The sequence below is a fragment of the Aythya fuligula genome, chromosome 11 (genome assembly GCF_009819795.1).
Source record: "Aythya fuligula isolate bAytFul2 chromosome 11, bAytFul2.pri, whole genome shotgun sequence".
Lineage (NCBI taxonomy): Eukaryota > Metazoa > Chordata > Aves > Anseriformes > Anatidae > Aythya > Aythya fuligula.
Window position 1 is genome coordinate 5,636,383 of NC_045569.1, and position 21,404 is coordinate 5,657,786.

General features: G+C 36.7%; 1 protein-coding gene across 1 annotated transcript in view; it reads right to left on the reverse strand.

Annotated features, from left to right (window-relative positions):
- The window catches only part of MTMR10 (myotubularin related protein 10), a 37,842-nt gene that overhangs the window by 5,095 nt on the left and 11,343 nt on the right, over nt 1-21,404 (reverse strand). Inside the window, exons 3-15 of the mRNA XM_032195241.1 lie at nt 19,903-20,039; nt 18,132-18,204; nt 15,506-15,648; nt 8,710-8,800; nt 6,040-6,217; nt 5,474-5,561; nt 5,223-5,311; nt 4,233-4,363; nt 4,039-4,108; nt 3,777-3,847; nt 2,692-2,861; nt 1,146-1,316; nt 50-232 (exon numbers count right to left, since the gene is read on the reverse strand). Coding sequence (XP_032051132.1) covers nt 50-232; nt 1,146-1,316; nt 2,692-2,861; nt 3,777-3,847; nt 4,039-4,108; nt 4,233-4,363; nt 5,223-5,311; nt 5,474-5,561; nt 6,040-6,217; nt 8,710-8,800; nt 15,506-15,648; nt 18,132-18,204; nt 19,903-20,039 — 1,595 coding nt within the window. The remainder of the gene's footprint in view (nt 1-49; nt 233-1,145; nt 1,317-2,691; nt 2,862-3,776; nt 3,848-4,038; nt 4,109-4,232; nt 4,364-5,222; nt 5,312-5,473; nt 5,562-6,039; nt 6,218-8,709; nt 8,801-15,505; nt 15,649-18,131; nt 18,205-19,902; nt 20,040-21,404) is intronic.

The window sequence follows — 21,404 nt, forward strand, 5'->3', positions numbered from 1 at the left end:
TCTTATATTTAAGCAGAAACAGTCCACAGACAGATAATGCCATAGTTACCTTTGAGCGTTTAAAAGTTTTCACTGCTCCATTTTGTACACACGGTGCGCTCTTCCCAATATACAAGGGGTTGTGAAAGAGCAGGCGATCCCTGCTTGTAAACTGAAGAGACCAGTCCCAAACACAAGGAAATCTGAGGCCCTTCTCATCACCCAGCTGAATATTTTTGCTTATGGCAAATTCCTGCAAGAAGTAACACTCAAGTATAATACAAATCAAACAAAATAAGCTTATTCATAAAATTAAACTATAAAACAGTGAATAATTATCAGGTAAGGAAGAGCAGAGACATAATCTAAGGGGGTTACAGATGAAAGCAACAAAGCAGCAAGACAGTCTGCTGCTAGAGGAAACGGCTGTACCCTGCTTTTTATTAGTGCAATGGAGACACGGGACTAATGCTTACTTAGCAAAAATATGTTTTCATTATATTAAATTGTTGGTTTGTTTACTCTAAAACCCCTAAACTCTTTATTCTGAGAATACATTAATGGTCCTTGTGCTCTGCTTCTTCGTAAGGTTGCTACCTGCAACTTTAACAGGAAGCTGCTTAACAAAATTTGCTCATTTGTGCTTGTATCAGCCACTAAAAATTTTCTACACAGTTCTGATCAACTCTAGTTTTCAAAAATATATTCAGGTGTTAGTTTACCAAATATTTTGATATAAACTTTCATTGTGCTTTGGACTTTACACATTCTCTTTCAGCTTTTTCAACTATTTAAACAATTATATCAAGAGACTTCAAAGTTTGCCTGAAATGTGAAATTCTGTTTATTGTCTGTCATTCTGCTTTATCAATTCCAGACAAAGATCTGTTTCTTAGAGTACAAATAATAATGCACAATAACAAAAAGCTTTTTTGAAAAAAAAAATAAAATAAAAATTCAATTGACTGCTTTCTTGAACATCCTGTTACTGTGCATGCAAAGCTCACCTGGAAGGACATTCTGATCATGTTAACCTAGGGAGCTGAGTATTTTGAAATACATTTTGAAAAACACAAAGGAATGCCATTTGGTTTAGATGATGGTGTTTCCGGAACAGCAAGCTGAAGTCTCTTAATTGAAAAGTAGATGTAACACTTGATACTCACAGTGCTTTCCTTTACTCGTTGGTGTGGACAATTGAAGAGGAAAGTGCCAAACAATGAGATACGTGCACTGTCGTACAATATGGTCAAGTACATTTCAGAAAACTCAAAGGCTGCTGGGTATTGTTCTAGCAGCTGCCAAACACAGTCAAGAAACATCAAGAACAAAGGGGACTGGAAAGAGAAACAGGGAATTAGATTTAGGAAAAGCCTTTCCCAAGTCATGCCATTTTCTTTGCAGTTAGTGCTCCCCTCAGGGTATTTAGCCATATCTCTGGTACATTCCTTAGCAGGGTGGACTGTTTGGAGGACTGCATTTTTTATGATTTTATGTAATTATAATCTCCTGTATTCCTACTCAGCCACTTCCACAAGCAACTATGCCAATTGACTTTCTCAGTGTTAATTTTCCACAGCTTCCTCTTCTCTTTAAGAAGTCAATCAATTCTTTCCTGGGCTCTCTTTCTTACTCACAAAGCTGCAAAAATGCTTTCTATTATCTTCTGTGTCCCTTGTAATTTCCAGAGTAGTACTTGCATGACACTTCCTTACTATTCGGCCTTATTTTCACAAGGGCTATACTTCCTTCTTGTTAGAAATACTTGGAGCTTGTGATTCAGCCACATTAACTACTCAATACACTTTCTTGCTATGTCCATGATGGCCCACGAATGGCAAAAGTATAAACTATAATTTATACAAAATTTTAAAAATACTTCCTCTTGCCAGTTTCATTCTTTTGTATATCCTTTCCTAGAGTCAAGTCAATGCTTTCTCATTATTTATCCCTTGATACTTCAGTTTCTTTTGTTTATTTTTCCTGTTTACCACTCAGTGTTCTCAGTTCATCTGTTGGCTCCCCTCTCTGCAGATACAGTTTTTCTGTTACTCCTCGGCTTTGTCCCTGATGAAGACTGCTAACCTTGGTCCCTCTATTTTTTCAACTGCAATTAAAAGTCTCTCCTTTGTAACGAAGAGCCCAAATAACCATAAAATTACCTAGAAATACTGAAAATCAAGCACTGTGTTGCCCTCTATTAATCTGTTTGTCAGCCGTGCATCGTAATTCATAAAGCTCTAGCGTTTCTCTATCAGCTCAATACTTTGAAAAATACTGCATATTGCTATGACTTGGCATTCCAAAAAAAAAAAAACAAAAAAAACACAGGGATGAAAACATACCCTTGGAAAAAACAACAAAAAATAGCCCCCTCCCAATACATGCCTAAACCCCTTTAATTTTAATTTAAACTGTGGGGTGTGTTTGTGCTAACATTTGCAACAGTTTGACCTTTTCATGTGTAACACTGCAGCAACAAAAAATCCCATCAACATCCAATTTCACCTGGTGTGTCATCGATTCTCACGTGGCTACAACAGATAAAGAATATTTATGTTTACCCTGGACAAAGACACATTTTCTCTAACATAAGCTTCCTGAGATTTGAAAGTATGAAAAATATTTGTAACTTAAGATTTCTGTGTGAACAAATGTTCAGGATGATATTGACCAGGTACTTTTGTCACATACAATTACCATTAACTTTACCTCTTTGTCAGATCTTTTTAAATGGTTACACCTATCCAAAAACTGGTATCCTGCCATGACCCATTCCTTCTGTATCAAGCTTTGAAATCCAACAATTGTTCGAAAATAGGGATCCAGCATGACTTGAATGAGAGAAGCAGCAAGACAGCTCAGGTCCCGTCCCTCTTCCTCTGTGAATAACATACAGAATGTATATACATACTTACAGTATATGTATATACACACACAAACAGAATCTCAACAAAAAGTGGCAACTGCATTTAGTTTTGAATTGCTTTTAAACAATTTAAAATTAAAAAAATATATAATTGAATTTATTTTATAACGTGCTTTGCATTGCTGTAATTGTTCTCACAAAAAGGTAGATAAAAATCAAAAAACCACAACCAACCAAGACTCATTCCATAGTAAAGATTCCTGCTGCAGTATCAAGCACAGCAATGCATTGATAAAGACCTAAAATACTCACTGGAAAGCCTGGTATTTACAAGATATGCTAAGAAGGAGGGCGATCACGTTGCTGGAAAAGTTTTAACATGTTTTCTTCCCTGAATCAGTTTTTGGCAAGCTAGTGAGCCAATATGGGGAAAGTGTCATATATGAGTTGAAATTACAGAATTTCTGATCTAGGTATCAGCAAGTTTTTCAGTTTTTTGTTTGTTTGTTTGTTTGCTTGTTTTGTTTTTTATTTTTATTTTGTTTAACATGTAACAACAGCAAACAATGTTAGTGAAATGCTACCAGCTACTACATGGGATCTCTGAATAAAACTGATCTTGGTTATGCAAGGAATATTAGCCTAATTGTGACAGTACAAAAGTTCACCCTGAAGTTTGGACTCTATCATATCATTACCAGAGAAAGAAACAAAAAGACTCAAAGTGAAACAGTCCTTTGATGCTATGGTATGATACTACAGCCAAGACACATAATAAAATTATCTTTTTTTCAGTTGTTCAAATGCTTAAGATATTTAGAATAGATGGGTGTTATGTATAGAGATTACAGTTGATTTTATCTAAACTTACTCATCTACATTATATCATTAATGCAAAGAATTGTTGCGTGCTATATGGTTGTATTACCTTGTAGAACTACCGAAACATGCTTACACTCCATCATATATACAAGCTCAGCAGAATGCTTAAGAAATGATCTGGATGGGAACAGAAAGTGATGCAACAATTAATATTATAGGTTCATGCTATAGAAGAAAAAAATTAGTCATAGTTATATTTACCTAGTTCATTAATTAAAATAGCAAATCATTCAACTGATTCACTGCTTCCTTACGCCGGTGGAAGTTTTTCACACCTCATGAACCATCACTCTACCAATGGTACAAACCTGATATACTCTAACCAGTGAGTATTTTCCAGTGAGGATAGCCACTTCTCTTCTGTTTCTTCAAAGGGCTCTGCAACAAGGAAAGCAGTAACATTGCAAAATGACTTCAAGTAACTATGCCTGTTAGCCAGATCTATTAGAATTGTTGTATTTCGAGAAAATAACTGCCATGAAAGAAGGACAGTTCAGCATACCATTAACACACAGCTGTTTGAGTTTGATATGTGCCGCCTGGATTTCCTGGATGCTGGGGAGACACTTGTCCAGATCAGATTTGAAAACATCACTTCTCAGAGGATGGCTTCGAGTTATTGCATTACAAATCCTATGTTGTTAAAAAATAATTTTTAAAAAGTCACTTTATTATTGGAGAGGGGAAAGAGCCTTTCACAAATCATTGCAAAGTCTGTAACTGCAAAACACTAAAAACACATAGAACATGCACCTTCATTCAAAAAAAAAAAAAAAAAAAAGGCATTAAGAAGATAATATTCCTCCTGCTGTAATGCTAGTGGCTCAAACATTTTTGGTATCTGCGAGTTACAAAACAAAAAATGGAAAAGCTGGACCATCAGAACGCTTCTGGAAAATGAAAACCTCAGGCAGAGTTACAGGTTAAACAGCTCTATTCAATTTTTATTTTTTCCACAATTTTTATAAAGATTTGTCTGGGCTAAATAAACAAGAGCATATATGCAGTATATAAAGCCAGGAAATCTGACAGGGTTTCAAATAAAACTTGTAGCACCAGCCTAACACACACAATGCAACATCTACAAAAAGACTCTGTGTATTGTGGTACTAGATCTGTAGAACTGTAAATGCCATAAAGAAATAATTTTTCTGTGTTTCTCTGAAGCAGGTAAGGAATTCCCCACGAACATAAGTTTTAACACAGTATCATCAATACTCATCCAATCCTTCGATCAATAAATTCTGTCACCTGAAAGACTAGCTACCTAAATAATAAACATCACTTAAAACTTGCAAAATTATTCAGTATTCCAACTGAAGTGGACCTTGAACAGAAATTGTGCTACAACAGTACTCAGAGGACAGTTTCTCAAAAGGTACTGCACTGCAACATTAACTATCCTTTCAGTTACAAAATGCTGCTGCATATTGCACATAATCACCACTTACTCTATACCATGTCTGATAAAAGAATAGCTTCAACTGTTTACCTTTGATCAATTTTTCTTTGCTGCAATACATCTTTAATGTTGGCCATTCTTACAAGGGCACTCCCATTAGGATGATTCCAGGACCATACCTAATATGGGAAAAACATAAAACAACAAAAAAGCAGGTTTGTGTTAATTCCTTTATTTTTTCCTTAATGCTGCATATAAAGCTGTGTTAATTGGCATACATATCTTTAATATTAACATGGCATGATGATTAAGAACAGCAACAGAATAAAAAATATACTTACTGGCATTCGTCTCCCAATAAAAGAGTAGGAGTATAGCTTAAGGTCTTGATCTGCTAAGGAAGATGGGACCACAAAATATTCTGGGAGACTTGCGGAAAAAAATACAGTATAAAAGGTTACTTTTACCTAAGTATTTTATCAGCTTTTCTCTTGTTGCAATCTTGTTGCAATGCTGTCTTACTATAATGCACCAAACCCTAATACCACAGTGCTAACTGGCTGTACTGTATATCTCTTACATGTCATCTGTACAGCTCAAATGTTTTTTTGTAAACAAAAAAAATTATTTACAAACGTGCATGTTTCAGAGGGAAGTACAAAAGCATGAAAGCAACAGATGCTGGAAAACAGGAAGCACCAGGGACCATATATTCACAAAACATGACATTTCCTCTAGAGACAACACTTGCAAGATCTTCCAACCAGGGGCCTCTCCAGAGAGTGGCACATTTAGGAGTTAAAGTGTACAGTCAGATAGTATGGAGACTTTGTTAGAAGAGACAGGAAAAGACAGTTAAATTGTCTTGTTTTCTTCTATGCTTACTTGCATTATAGCAGAAACTTACCAAGTAGATATCATATAACCTTCGTTGACTGAACAAACTCTCCACTCTGATGCACCTGTCCTTTTGATTTCTCTATCCCAATCAGAGTAAGTTTCAAACAAAGGTGTCTGCTGACCAGTGGCACTGCCGATGCTGCCACCACCACCACCTCCTGGGTCTATTCCGTTCACCTTCTTTGCTAGGAAAAGAAAATTCATCAATGCACATTAAAAAAAAAAATAAAGAAAAATATTCCTAATTACAAGAGCGAGCCATTAGCATCAGGGCTGACATTGCCTATTTTTGTATTAAAACAGATCTGTGGTTTAATGACAGCTCAGCAATACATGAAGATGCAAATGTACTTTTCTTCTGCAATTTCAACAGAGAAGCAATGTAAAGCTGGTATGTTGTGCTGCTTTGTAGAAAGCAGGACATGCTAATGCTCAGGAACAAGTGTTATGTTCAGTCACAGGACTTCTCTCTTCAACATGCCCCTTACCAGTGTTTTAAAAACATCTAGCCTTTATATGCTACCCTTTAATTAACTATTTTCTGAGTAAAGTAAAACAAATGGTACATAATTTCAACAGCTTTTCCTTATAAATTACTGCTCTATCAACAGAAAGGAAAATAACTTGATGACAAAGACTGTTTGATAAGGTATATTTCCTAATACATCTGCTATATATGTGTGTGTGTGCATACACGTGTATATTTATATCCAGGTAGTTAATATATTTATATTTATATATATATTAATATATTTAGTTAGTTAATATATTTATATATTAACTACCATTTTGTGGCTAGGGACCAAGGAAATCAATTACAAGCTCTCTTAGTAATACAGAAGATCCCCTTTGTTGATCATGCTTTAGGTGCCAAGGAGGCAGTCAGCTGTGTCAAAGGACACTGCATTTTGTTTCTTGATACTTGGAGTAAATGTTTAGATGAAGGTGAAATAAAGTGGGGCTCAACCCAGAAATCTCCGACAGGAAAGCTCCTATCTTTAGGAAGAGTTGTAAAGATGTAAGTGTAGATGTAAATTCTGTCCAGACAGAGCAGAACAGAGGGTTAGGGCTCTGCTGTCATCTCAGTGACTGTGTATTTTTTACTTTCTAATATCTACCAATTCAGAACTCAGACTACTTTCGGTATCTTTCAGAAGAAAGCTATACTGAACTCAGACTGAAGTACCTAGTATCCAGAGAAATACCAGTGCTAGAAGATAATGTTAGAATTTTACTGTTTAATGGCAGGATATATAATTATCAAACATATCCTGGGAAAAAACAATGTCTATACACACCAGAGCAATGCAGGCTGATTACACTCCCCAAGAAGCACAATGACAGTATTTCAACTTCTACTTTATCAGGGCTATCAGGAATAGTGAGTTATAAAACACAGTGCTGGAATTGTAAGGGCAAAGCCAGAGATCCATGCAACAAACACCATGGTTCACTTTACTACGTGGAAACTTAAATTAAAAACAGTAACAACCACAAAAGTATTTCAAACTCTTTCCTCCAGCAACTACAGCATAGCAGAACAACCAGCTTTTGCCATTCTGACCAGCAGCTCCAGAGGAACAACATTTTTTACCCACCTTGTATAATTCGTCCCCTAGATTTTTTTCCATATATCAAATAGCATTTTAAGGTAACTTTGTGACAGACCAACATTTTGTTCACGTGCTACTTTACCACTTTATGGCCATTTTATCTGCAAATTGCCTTCCTCCTTAGTACTTTGTAACACTAACATACATGGACCTTAATTACCACCCAAGACTTAGCAGGTAAGATATTACATGTATAATTCTGTATGCAACATAATCACATGCACCATTATTCTTGTGCATGCATAAGGCAGTCATGTAGGCATCTGCATGAGAAATGTGTGTTTTTGTACAAATTTGAATGTCTGAGCTCATAATTCCACAACATTCAAATTTGGTAACAATGATTTCTAATGCCAGCTCCTGAGTAAATATTTCTGTACCACAGATCTACATCAATGGTACTTCTGCTATTTGGAGGCTTGGAATGCTAAAACTGATGGTTTTCAGCTGTGTATTGGCTGGGGAACACTAAGCAGTGACCGCACAGCATTACACTAGAAATCAAGTTCCAAAGGCATCTTTTTCAGGCTTACCTAACTGACAGGGTTCAGTTGGAGATTGGCCTTGAGCAGAGAGGGTGTGCTCCAACTCAGCAGGGGTGGTGGAGGTTTTGAGTGGGAAGAACTGCCTAGTAAGCCTCTAGGAAAGGAGGTATGGAGTCCCAAGCTGCACAAATCCTCCTGCAATACCACCAGAAGAGAAACTTATTCCCAAAAGAAGGGCAGGTAAACAAGCCTGCCTGATGGGACATCAGCTATGTACCTGGAGTACCGCTACAGGCTAATACACCGATAGGAGGATTGAAGTGTGAATGGAGACATATGAGCACTCATGCTGACATTGGCAGTTTTGTTCCAGAGTACAGATACTGCTTTTGATTTTGGTCTTTAAAGTGTATCACAACAACTCACTTCAGTCCAAAAGTAAGAGGTTGGCTGCCCGACAAGCCAATTTACTTGCCCCCAGAGAAAGCCTAAAAAGCTTTTTGCTATTGTTTCTGGATAGAAGACTTACTAAACTTACAGATTGTGAAACAGAAGAAAATAAGGTATTTTCATACTTACCTGGATTATGATATATTTCTCCAACATACTCAAATGCAAAGAGAAGCTGAAGATCTGTTGGCTGAGAATAATGAGCTATTGCGAGGCACACCTAGGAAATAAATGTTTATTAGTATTGTTTATATACATAACATTTATTGCTCATGATTATGGCAGTATTAACTTTGCAGAGCAAAAGCTAAAACCAGTTTCTAATGTTCAATTTCCATATTTGATTTGAAGGGAAAAACAGAGGTTGCACGTTGAAGACTTCCAGGACCTATGTCAGTTCTGCATCTCATTAAGTTGTGTTCCCAAATTATGAAAGGCATTGATGAATCCAAGTAAAAAGCTAATTGTCTGGAAATTAAGAGCTTCTTCCCTAAGCTACTTGCAAATAGTGGGAGATACTTTCTTGGTGTTAGTCGCTTGTAGTTTGTCAGCTGAGCGAGAGGCTGGAGATTCTCCATCAATCTCCATTTTCAATAGAACCTGATTTTTTACAGTAGGCCCACTTGTCAAGTGCGGGGGCTCTACCACTAACTAAACATGCCAGCAATCACTCCTTTCCCCCTCCCCAGCTGATCTTGAGAACTGAAATAGCCAACTGAAACATCAGCAAGATGTCAGTTTCAATGAATTTTGGCCTAGCCCATATAGGTTCAGTCTCAGATGAATCACTTTCATTCACAAAAGAAATCCACCCATCACTTCTAGACGCCTGTGGGTTTAGCAAGTTCCAGCACCATCTCTGGCAATCTGATGCAGTCATCAGGTTCGACTAGGCTGAGTCACAAGCCCTGCCCTGGGAAGAGAATTTTAGCAGAGATTTCAAATAAAAGATGCATCCTCAGAACAGCAGAGATTAACCTGGGGCACAAGGAAGAGTCTCGTCTAAACTTCACATTCTTTGCAATAGTCTTAGGAAACTCTTAGGCACAGGAAAAACTTAAAGAGTGCATTCATGCTAAGTCCTGCATGGAGAAAGCCACTGCATTTTTACTAGCTTGTATGTACCACGTATGTAGCATTATGGAACCTTCACTGAGTATTTATGTACTCTGACTTTTGAGGGGGACATTTCCTGCTATTTATAAAACCAGTGACTACACACTAACTCAAGCTTAAAACTTTTTTTCACAAAGTTCCCGACAACAAGTTCCCATCAACTCTTAGAAGAACAGTTGCTTTGATTTTTCTTTCAGTGGAACTACCATGGAACTGCAATACACTATAGAAGACAGGGTACTCCTGAGAAAGAAATAGTAAAAGTGTTACAGGGAAATGGATGAGCATGACTTTTCAAATGAACATTTATAAGCCGATTTCCACAATTTGGTAAAAACTGGTAGTAACTATCATGAAATAACCAAAAGCCACACAAATTTTAACACATCTTGAGGTTTGAAAAGCTCAAGAACCATAATAGAACAACAGCTATTCCATAATACTTGTCATTTTCTAACAGACTGCTTTTGTCTGTCAGTGGCAGTGAAGCAAAATGCAGATCTGCATACATATACATTTTGACTTCCATTTTTCTCATTAACTTTTCATTAGAGTAATTGACGTTAATAGAGCTACTCCCGATCTTCATTTATGGGCATGAAGGATGAAAGCTTTTTGCTATGCTAATCAAGTCTCAAGGCTTGAGGATGAGCTGCAAGACATTAAAGGATGCCATTGTGCTGCCAAACAGTACAATGCAAATACAGTAAAACTATTTTTTAAGGCAGCATCTAAAATAGCTTTCATTTATTTGAGAATGTGCATGTGTGGCATGTTAAGAGGGGTAAAATTGTTTGGGAAATGGTATGCGTTAGGATCTGGTTCCCAACATGAGACCATGGCAGTGCTCTTGAACCCAGATGCTGAGAAGTTTTCTGGGTGTTCCACAGAACGGATACAGCTCAAAGTACCAGTGCCACACGGGTGAAGCAGTCCACCTGAAGATTACAGTACAGGTTCAGGACCCCAATTTCTATTATTAAAAAAAGAAAATTACTACTTATACTGCTGTCTATATTTTACACTTTGGAAAAATTCTGGTAATATATACTAAAAAACATTAAAGACATACAGATTTTCCTTTTATTCCTCACTAAATTCATATAGTAGTTTTATTGTCAGCAAGTATCAAAAGACAAGCAAATTCCACAGATCTCAGCAGATTATCACCATAAGCAGAAGCTTTTAAATAGGAAAACAAACATGTTTTACAGGAAATGTTCTCATATCAAACTGAAAAATGTTTGGTATTTTTGCCAATTTACAATCGTGTAAAGCTGAAGATATTTAGGCTCAGGCAACAAGAGAATAGGCTGCTTGTTGGAAAGTTCATTTACAAAAAACAGTAAAGAAAACGGGTTTAACTATTTCATAGTACAAAGGCCATTTCCCTATGTCAAGTGTTCCCTGCACAATGCCTTTCTGCAAAACACAGATGATACTTGCAGGGCAAGCTCTTCTCTTTTTCAACAGGAATTTTACCAAGGGCAAGAACTTCAAAATATTGCTAGCGCTCTTTGGAAAAAATCATTGTGAGCACTCATATGTAAGATGTGCTACATTAGCTGAGCCCTGCATTTCATCTTCCCTGCAACAGACTGCCTTATGAACTTGCTGGAAGCACACTATTCTTCCCCACTACTGCAATTTCTGTTCTGAATTTATGCAACCAGGACTAGATCAAGTCCCGTGGACAGAGTTTTTAATCTTCCCAGGTAGCAGCAAGTCTTCTTGGAAGAATAAGCTTTCAGATAACAAGACTTTCAGCCCTAGCCATCATGAACATTTTGCTAGCTACTAGCTAGGAGAATTATTATTAGAGGCTTTTTAAATACCATCAGATGAGCTTACTTGTGAAAAATAAAATAGCTTTCTTTATCCCTCTCCAAAGGCCATAAAAATATAAGGCACTGGGAATGCATGAGAAAGTATTGAGATATTACACTCTGAGATCAATACAAACAACCAGAACAAGGTAATATAGAAGTTTTGTGGAATAATAAAGAAGACATTAGAAAGGGTCAGGATCATTTGTTCAAAACTCTCAGTTTTATCTTATTCCTTGTAACAATTAGGAAAAAAACATTCCACTCCATCCCAAGTGTTATGACGTGTTAGAAGACTAGAATTGATTGCACGGGAAACAAGATTTGAGATAATTTTCCTTGTGTTTTGATTAAGCATGTGTTTCTGAAACAGATCTCATACCCATTTTAAAAAGTTCTCTGAAGGAAAAAAGTTGAGGGAGTTCTAGAAGAGAAAGGGACTGCAAAAATGGAGATATATTTAGGAAACAGGAGATTATAGGGTGTGTGCCATTCTGGTACACGGCCAAGACTCATTTGCCTAGTAAGGCAGCACACTTTCCATCACTTAACAGTCCTAAGATCTAAAGCTTCATCTATTCATACATTTTAATTTCTTAGTTTAACGTCAAGTATTACAGTGGCTAGAAGTCAGCAGGATATTTCAGTTTGACCTGTTTGTTGTGCTTTTTGGAACAAAAGTAATTCCTTTTCCTTTAAGGAAGGTGAAATGCTGCTTCTTTCATATTGTCTAACTTAAGACTTCCCCAACTTGCTTACCCGTGCTTCCCCATCCTCCACTTCCTCCCACACCCATCTGGCTTTCCTTCCTTTGGAGGCTCTACAGCTTTATTTTTGAGACAAAATGGAATCCAACTGCTAAATGATGAGGAATGCGAGTTTCCATCCCCATTATTATTCCTTAACTCCTGTTTCCCAAATATCCATTAAAAACAAGAGAGGAAATATTTACTTGACTGATTAATGTTGGGAGAGTGTTTTTTAGCATGTATAGTCTGCAGCTAATGTTGAAGGTATGTTTCTATAGAACTGATTTTTAAGCATCTTCATAGCTTACCCCCAAAAAAATTAATTCACCTCAAAATCTGATGTGTTTTTCCACTTCATTTCTGCTTTAACGTGGAAAAAAAAAAAAGTGAACATTCTACCGATATTACCCAGATATCACGTATATATTTATGTAATCAAATACAATAGAGAGTCCATGTCTGAAGTCTGACTGCTTTTAAACTTGGATTCATAGTTTCACTTACTACCAAAATGGGAATACTCTCTGTTCTAGTAAAGCAGCCTAATTAGCAGGGGTTATTCTCCCTTTTGCCCTGTTCTGCAAACCCAGTTACTTCCTTAGAAACCGATTATGTTCTCTTTGCCAACACCAACTTATGTAACTGAATACTGATGAGTATTTCCATTACATTCAAGCAACTGTGCTCGAAAGAAATTACTTAATCATGTGAAGTTAGTATCTTTGTTCTCCTTGTGATTCTTCCACATAGTTAAAGCTCATTTTAAAAATAATAATGTTCTGGTTTTTTTTTTTTCCTTTTTATTTTTTACCTATGTCTCTAAACAGAACACTTGCTAGCCTCTCATACTGATTAAGTTAGATGCACAAATACTCCCATAGGTTGAAGTGTGTATTGTAGCAGGTAGATATTTCACTTTGACCCAAGTGTGTTTCATTTATAGAACGATACTCCCTTGTATTACCAGGATTACATCTAGGTAGAGAGAAATCTCCCTGTTCTGATTTGTACACCTGACAGTATTTATGCGAGGTTTGACTAAGGAAGCTATTTCTGATTCATAAAGGACTAACATGCAGGTCTCTTGCTTTACTGAACACAGATTGTAATATTAACTGTTAACTTCACTTTCCCTTAATTTTAAAGCTAATAAGTGAAGAAGACTCTTATTTGAAAACCTTGAGAGTCAGAACTACTTTGGACATTATTATAGTTAAATTACAACCTGCACAACTCTTTGATTACAACAGAAATGCTGAGCTCTGCAGTTTCTCAACAATGAACACCCTAGAAAAACCTTTATATAATGTTTAAGCATAATTCTATCCAGTTCCTTTTTCTTCCACTCAGGAGGTTTTCATACCTAGCTCCAAAATGAGCATAATCTTTTTATTTATTTTATTTAACCTTGCTAATATATACTACTTGAAGGTCAGGAACAGAATGAGATAATCTTTCAAGAGTGTGGTGCTAGAAATCCCTTTCTATGCCAGAAAGAACAAACCAATTCCAATAAATATGCTACATAAGACCATTCTACTTGTGTTCACCAAAATAATACAAGCAAAATCCTGACAGAGAAACCAATCCAAGGACCTCACGGCTTTAGGTAACTGTATTTTAATGTTAACAGAATAATGTTGTTACAGAAACACTAGTTTATGGTAACTATCTCCCCTCAGTAACAGCATGCTTCCCATACACCCAAACAAAGATGCAGTAACCTACTGGACACATCAAAACTGTGGCACTAGCCATACAACTGATAGTAAAAATTATACAAGTCTTCTTCTATTCCTTGTGACCACCTTCTGATATTCGTAAAGGGGAATTATGCTTTTGGTCACCACCATTGCCATCTTGTAACTATGCAGATTCAGAACCTTCTGGATCTCTGGAACTCTTCTTCCTATCAGTTATCACATTAGCCCATGTAATTACGAATGCATAAAGCAAGCATCTTTATAAAAAGGTTTCACTTTTTGCTCTTGCATGAGGAAGTACAGCACAAGAACTGTTAATGAGATGCTGAGTTTGCACTCTTCCTCCCTCCTACAGGCTAATCACTCTTCTTAGCTCTGACAACCAATTAGAAACAGTTGCTATAAAGATATTGCAGATAGACTGCTCCAGGGTGACTTCAGAGAAGCTGTAAAAGGGGAATTGACAGCTGAAAGATTGCCAAACTTGAAAGGTTACAAACAAAGCCAGCAGGCAGGAAAGAAGGAATGCAGAAAATAACAAGGAAAGAACAGTGGGCTTCATAACTGGGTTTCTGCTTCTGGATCTCTGTAAGAGAGCAGAAGGTGAAGAAGTGATAAATTGGGCATCATGCAGTTGATAACTGCAAACAGACTTATGTCTGGGCAGATGGTGCTTAGGATTTACACGGTTAAGCTCAAATTTGATCCTACTGAGAGGGGAACTCAACCTCTGTAAGCAAATTGGGTCACTCCTTACAAAAAGACTGCTGTGTCGTGCTTGGCCACAGTGTGGTGCCATGGAGGTCAGAGGACATCTAACTCAAACAACATTCCAGAGCCAGGAGGCTGGCCAGCTAGTTTTATGTAGCCTAACCACCTCTGATCAGCAGAAACTTACCGGAATTTTACCAGGTTAAACAACATTGTAAGACTTTGTTGGAACTTATGGCAACTAGTGTTAAAATTGGGGAAGGAATGAAATTTCTAGTAGTGTACAGAAAGAGGTAACTCCTCAAAAGGCATGCAACGCTAAGACAACATGGAGAAAGCACATTTTTTATGTAATTAGACAAATCGGTTGTTTCAAAAGGTTATCAAAGAACTTGCTGTGCAATGTCTATCAGAAGTATACATAAGATAGTACACTTTACCTATGGCTAAACTAAGGTTACTGCTTGCTGAAAACGTGTCAAACAATTTCCATATTGAAATATAAACGCTGTTATACAGCTGTTGCATAGTATTTTGATTCCAGTATTTAAAAAAAAAATCTTAAGTTAGTAATTTTAAAAAATATAACATATTACAAGAAATGTAGGTTTATCTAACATGAAAAGAGTTAACATGTCATCTTAGATTTTTTTAAAAATCTACTAATTTTCACTCTAAAATCTAGATGCTCTGCTGCAATATAATGCAATTAATTTTCAAATCCATCCCCTCCACCACTATTAAAACACAAAATATTATTAGCATACCTGTTGCTACATGTAACGACTACAAGGAAAGACTTCATGAAAATATATAATACCTTTTTTGCACTTTCAGGACCTGCTTCATCGAAACGAAATCTGACAATACGGAAGTCTTTGCAATAAATGATTAATTCAGTTGGATTAAATTTAAGTTTTTGGTTGGGACCAAGAACCTTCTGTTTCCTCTTGGTGTCATTCACTGTAAAGAAAAGACAGTTATTGGACCGTGCTTTGTAAGTATACAACACAAGACTGGCTCAAACACAGATACGGTGGTGTTGCTATAAGCAGTTTCTCATTTAATCATATGATTCAACTATTCAGTTTAAGTAAGAGCTCGTATAGGTCCTCCTGTTGATCAGTCTCCTTTCAAACAAGTGGCTGAATTACTGTTTCCCATGCGTCTGGATTATTTATATGCATCAATGACAACTTCATAAACAAGTAATTAACATTCAGTATTTCAAAGAGTAATTTGTGCTCCCAGACAGATCATCATATACGCTGCAATGCCCTTCTGATGTACAGTAACTGGCAGAAATGCTCAGTTTTTTGGTTTGTTTTGTCACTTGGATGTATAAATAAGCATTCAAGTTAAGACTAACTGCATTTCTTACTTAAAACCCAAAAATGTAAGTATAGTAAATTGCCAGGTGGCCTAGGCCTGCATAGACAGGCTGTGTCTCTTGGCCTGCGCAACCCCTTTTCAAATGGAGAAAATTAAATTTTGTAAAACTAAACACCAGAAAAGCCACAGAGATTTTGTGTGTGGTAAATGGGAAAATTGGGGCACATAGCTGCTGAATGATGAATTACCTGCAACCAGCCAGCTATGGCATCTTCTGGGTTAAGCTAAAGTACTTCCATGAAACAGAAGACAAACGTTTTAGGACAGGATGGAAATTAAACATTTATGCATTAAGCTCTTTCATCTCCTGGGAAAAGGGTGGAGAGTTTATGGCTAGACAAGGAGCCAACAACCACTATAAATACTAAACAGTGTTATCTATAGCTTACTTTTTCTATACTGCAGTTTCTTCAGGCATTTCAGATGGACTAACAGTTCTTTTCAGAAACACCTCTAGCACCTTTCATGCTCCTTATGCCTTCAGCTGGATCTTGCACTTTCTAAACTGCTGGGTTAAGATCTGGACCACAAACTCAAAGGGCAAGGAGCACAACTGAAAGAAACAGCTCCTACCTGGCCCGTGTGTATGTTTGTTTGTTTATATAAAATCAATACACCTTCAGCTATTCACCTTGAATGTGACAACCATCAAACAACCTCCTCTGCAGTTTTGGTGAAAACTCTCTCAGTTCTTGTCAGTAAAAGCTTATGCTTCACTAAAACTAGTGTAAGACTGCAGAAGAACAATAGAATAATAGAAGAACAAAGACTAATTTCCTCAGGTATGTGGCAGGAAACACTGCCATCTTGCTCTACAGAGCTTCAAACTTTAACAGAAAAGCTAAACAGAAAGGGGTCCTAGATAACTTCTAACATTCTTCCCATGAAACTGCAAACATTCAGGCTATTTGAATGTTTAATCTAGGGAAACATGCAGTAAAGAATAACCTAGAATCCATTGGCTTTTATTCTGAAACGAGTGCAACCTCTGAAGCCCTCCCATTCAAGAACAACACATGGCACATGAGAGAAGACAGAATTAATAGAACAATCATTCAACGTTGATTAGCTTTTCCCCCTTACTTAGGGGAATTTATTATATGGGAGTTTGTAAGAGATGTTAAATGAGAAGACTGCAACACCATGGTTATAAATCTCTCTCCACACAAAACTGTCATCTACAGATTTGCACTGTTTTGTCACAGCTACCTGGTAATTTTGAAAAAGGGCAATAAATGTGGGCAAGACCATGTAACAGGTCAATAGAATCTCTTCTTAAAAAAAAAAAAAAAAAAAAAAAAAAAAAAAAAAAAAAGAACAAACAGACCACATTTCTTCTTAGTGTTCTTCCTCAGACACATATTAATCTTTTCACTGCAATTAAAACCAACTTCCAGAGTGGAAACGGATTACTGGATGACTTTAGGTACTGAAAACTTATAGGTAAGTAATGATTTACATTAAGTGTAAATTAAGTGCAATTAGAAAGCCAAGTATTTAACAGCTCTTACTGTAATCAAGATTTGAAAACTTATTATCTAAATGAAATTCTTTAGCTAAAAGACAAAGAACATTATCTTTAGCAAACTAGTTAGCCTAGAGTATGCAACAAATCAAAAACAGGTTCTTCAAATTATGCTTAGTTACTTCTTCAGATTAATGGTGCATTACCATCTGTAGGTTTGGAGGACCATTGGCTACTAACCTGCCTAAGGGTTAGACAAAATCGAAAACCCAAGCATCTATCTGTGTTGTGGGATATCCCAGCTATGTGTAAATTGTGTAAGTGATGCATTTTTTGCAGTCCAGTTATTTAAATGGAAGAGATTTAGATGTTTGGAAGACAGGTTGCTAACAAAACGTGTATTGCTCTAACAGGTGTCTATCCTGGAACCCCTGCTGATTCAGTACTGCGATTACATTTAAAACCAATACAAAGACCCAGCTAAAGACCCGCCTGAGTGTCAACAATTCTGCACAACCTAACAAGCAGTTAATAGCTTTAAATCAATAAGTTTAATGTCTGTCATCCTGATTAACGGTTTTTGACATACCTGTGACAATCTGCTCAATGCATGTTAGTGGGACATCATGTTCACCAAGAAGGAGGTTTTTATAATGGAATTTCTGAAACACATGAACTCATAGCTATTAATTGCAGTTCTCAACCAGATGATACACAGCACATCTTTGAAGAAACAATGATAAAAATCAGGCATGCCTAGACTTTTCTGACATGTACCACCCTTCCCTATTCACAGGCAATTAGAAGTACTGAAACCATGCTTTCTTGTGTTGGTGAAAGCACACCAGAAGTCTGCAAACCCTTGTGGAATATGCAAAAAAAAAGTTTCACTTTTGCATTGAATTTACTAGCCTAAAAAATTGCTGGTAGATATTCAACGAGCTGAAGCGTAAATTTATATATGTAAATATAAACTATTACTGTAGTCATCCGCTATTAACTCCGTTACTGTAATCATAAGAAAGAAAAAAATATGAACTTGACTTTCATGAGGACAAACCCAAAGCTTTCTTTTCATACTATCAAACAGAATTAAACAGATTAAATATGAAGAATTATTCCTCAATGCTAGTACAGACTTGTTGGATTCAGAGCACTCAGTTGTCCAGACAACTGAGTGCTCTGAATCCATCTTGGTTATAGTATGCTGCATGTGGTCACTCACCACTTTCAGATAAAATAAAATCAGTAACTGATCAGTAACAAAATCAGTAATTATTCCTCAATGCTAGTACAGACTTGATGGATTCAGAGCACTCAGTTGTCCAGACAACTGAGTGCTCTGAATCCATCTTGATTATAGTATGCTGCATGTGGTCACTCACCACTTTCAGATAAAACAAAATCAGTAACAATCTCAATTTCAGTCAGTAAAGATTTGAGAAGGAAAATACAACTGAACAATAACAACCCTACATGTACTTAACATGCACTTAAATCAATAGCCATTGACACATTGCTTTCAGAGGAACAAGCTTTCAAGATCTTCTACTTTGGCTTATTAGAACAAAGGCAAAGATATTTAGCCAAATTTGATAAATAAGTTTTGACAACTCCTTCATGACAAAGAATAGTTCTTGTCATGAAGATTTCATTTTTTGAAGTAGCTTTTGTCAAGTATATTAATTGATATTGAAAAAGTATCTATCTACTTTCAGAGCTTGCCTACGTAAGAGTATTTCTTTGAAAAGCCCAAAATGAAGGCAGAAACAACTGTACTAGTGAAAATAACAAAGCTCACAATTCTGATTTCCAAACAGTACCATGGGCTGTGCTGTTCAAAGAAATCTGATTAAGGCTTTTAATTTCAGATGTTCTGCTTTGACAAAGGCTTGATTTCTTCCTTCCCTTTTGTTGTCACCTCATCTATGATGAAAGCTCATTTCACAGTTACTTTGTCCTCTCTCAGTTATGCCAGAGAAACTTGGACACATTAAAGGCTTTGCTGATTTGACACTTGTGTAAGAAAAGGAACACTTGCAATTCTCCTCCTTAAGGAGGAGCACGTTTTTATATAATTCCTGCTTCACCTTTTCCCATGAACTTCCCAATAAAGCCTGCATAATCAGAGGTAACGGGAACTGGCTGTACTTCCACCCCAAACTCACTCTATTCTCATATTCTCAGTGAAGGGATAGAATAACAACACATTGAGAATAAGACAGTTTAACCTCATCATTCAGCTTTCTTTGTTTTAGAAGGTGTCAGAGCTATATCAGTTTGAGATAAGAAGGATTTAATGAGAATACAAACATTCTATCATCTGTTGGCACAATGTAGTAATGTGAGCAGTAACAAACCTGTAGTGGCATTGGGTCATCTGTAATAAAGGAAATCTTGAAGTTAGTGCAAACCAATTTGCCCCACAGGTCATATTGACTCGTATCTGTTGCAATGCATTTTCTCACAAAATTGACTTCATTTACCACAATTTCACCTAAAACAGAAAAAGGGGAGGGGGAAAAGAATAGCCTATATAAATCTCAAAACTACACCAATTTTAAGTCTGTGGTACCAAGAACCCCCTCTTTATCCCATTTCAGTTTATATGCAGCTTCCAGGTAATCCCTGTGTTTAATTAACACCATTCCAGAGAGAGGAAGAAAACGATAAAAAAAAAAAAAAAAAAAAACTACCTTTCCAAAATAGGCATTCTCAATAGAGAACAACTCCTTTTCTATACCCAGAGATTAAAATCTGCAGTTCACTATTAAAAATTCATTGTTTAAAGGACAGTGTAGTTCAAACCAAAGGCATATGTTAATGTACTCCGGATAGCATTTAATTTAAAAACTGAAATTAGCTAGCTGTAGTTAAGTGCTTTTAGAGACCATTATGAACTTTGTGAATTCAGAAGATTAGCGTACAATTAGCTTTGCATTTCTAAACTGATGTTCAGGTGATTCCAGAAAAGCAAAACTGGAAGACAAACACGTTACACACTCCTTGCAGAATTTCACAAGTTCCTACACAGCTTCTACTGTGACCATCTGATGAAGGAGGCCAAGCCAACCACATCAGTTTGCAGAACAGAAGGGCTAGGTAATTAAAAAGCCATTAAGTTATCTGAGATAAACTTTGAAATAAAAAAGCATACAGGCAGATGTAAATAAGGACTATCTAAATAAAAAGCAAAGGAAATAAAAAGGTAAATCCCTGTATTTAGGGCTGCTTTTTAGTCTCACAACAGAGGTTTCTGGAAGCTAAATGGTAATTTCATTCTCCATGAAGAAAACAGTCGTTTAATTTACTCCTATATAGGGCTATCACTTCTGTCATCACATAACCACTTCCTTCTGCTGCTGTAAATAGTGTGGTAGTGGAAGCGTGTTCAAGAAAAGTGTAATTTTATTTTAGCTGTTGGCTTTTTTGTTTGTTTCTTAAACAAAGACTAAGGACTAAAGTTTGCTAAAGACTAATTTGCAGGCCATACCTAGTCTCCAAAATGTCATCTCTATGTCCTATACTTTGCAAGAAAACGGTCTGTTCTTTGAGCAACTATTACTAACGGCAGTACTTGGTTATCTGTACCCCCAACAAGTAAGTATATAGCTTTAAATTCATCTACCTTTGCTCTACTGATACAGAGGAGGTTATTGCCCCCAAGGAACCATATATTCAGAGACCTCTCCTTAGCATTCCAAACACTGGAGCACCTGACTCTGGAAATGCACATTTCGCTACTCTCGAGTTCTGGTCTCTGTGCATGCTCCTCACCCTAAGCTACTTAGCCAAGCTGCTGCGTTAGCTCGCTTGCCCCTAACATGATGGGGCATTATTAGCCTGCAAGTCACCAAAACCA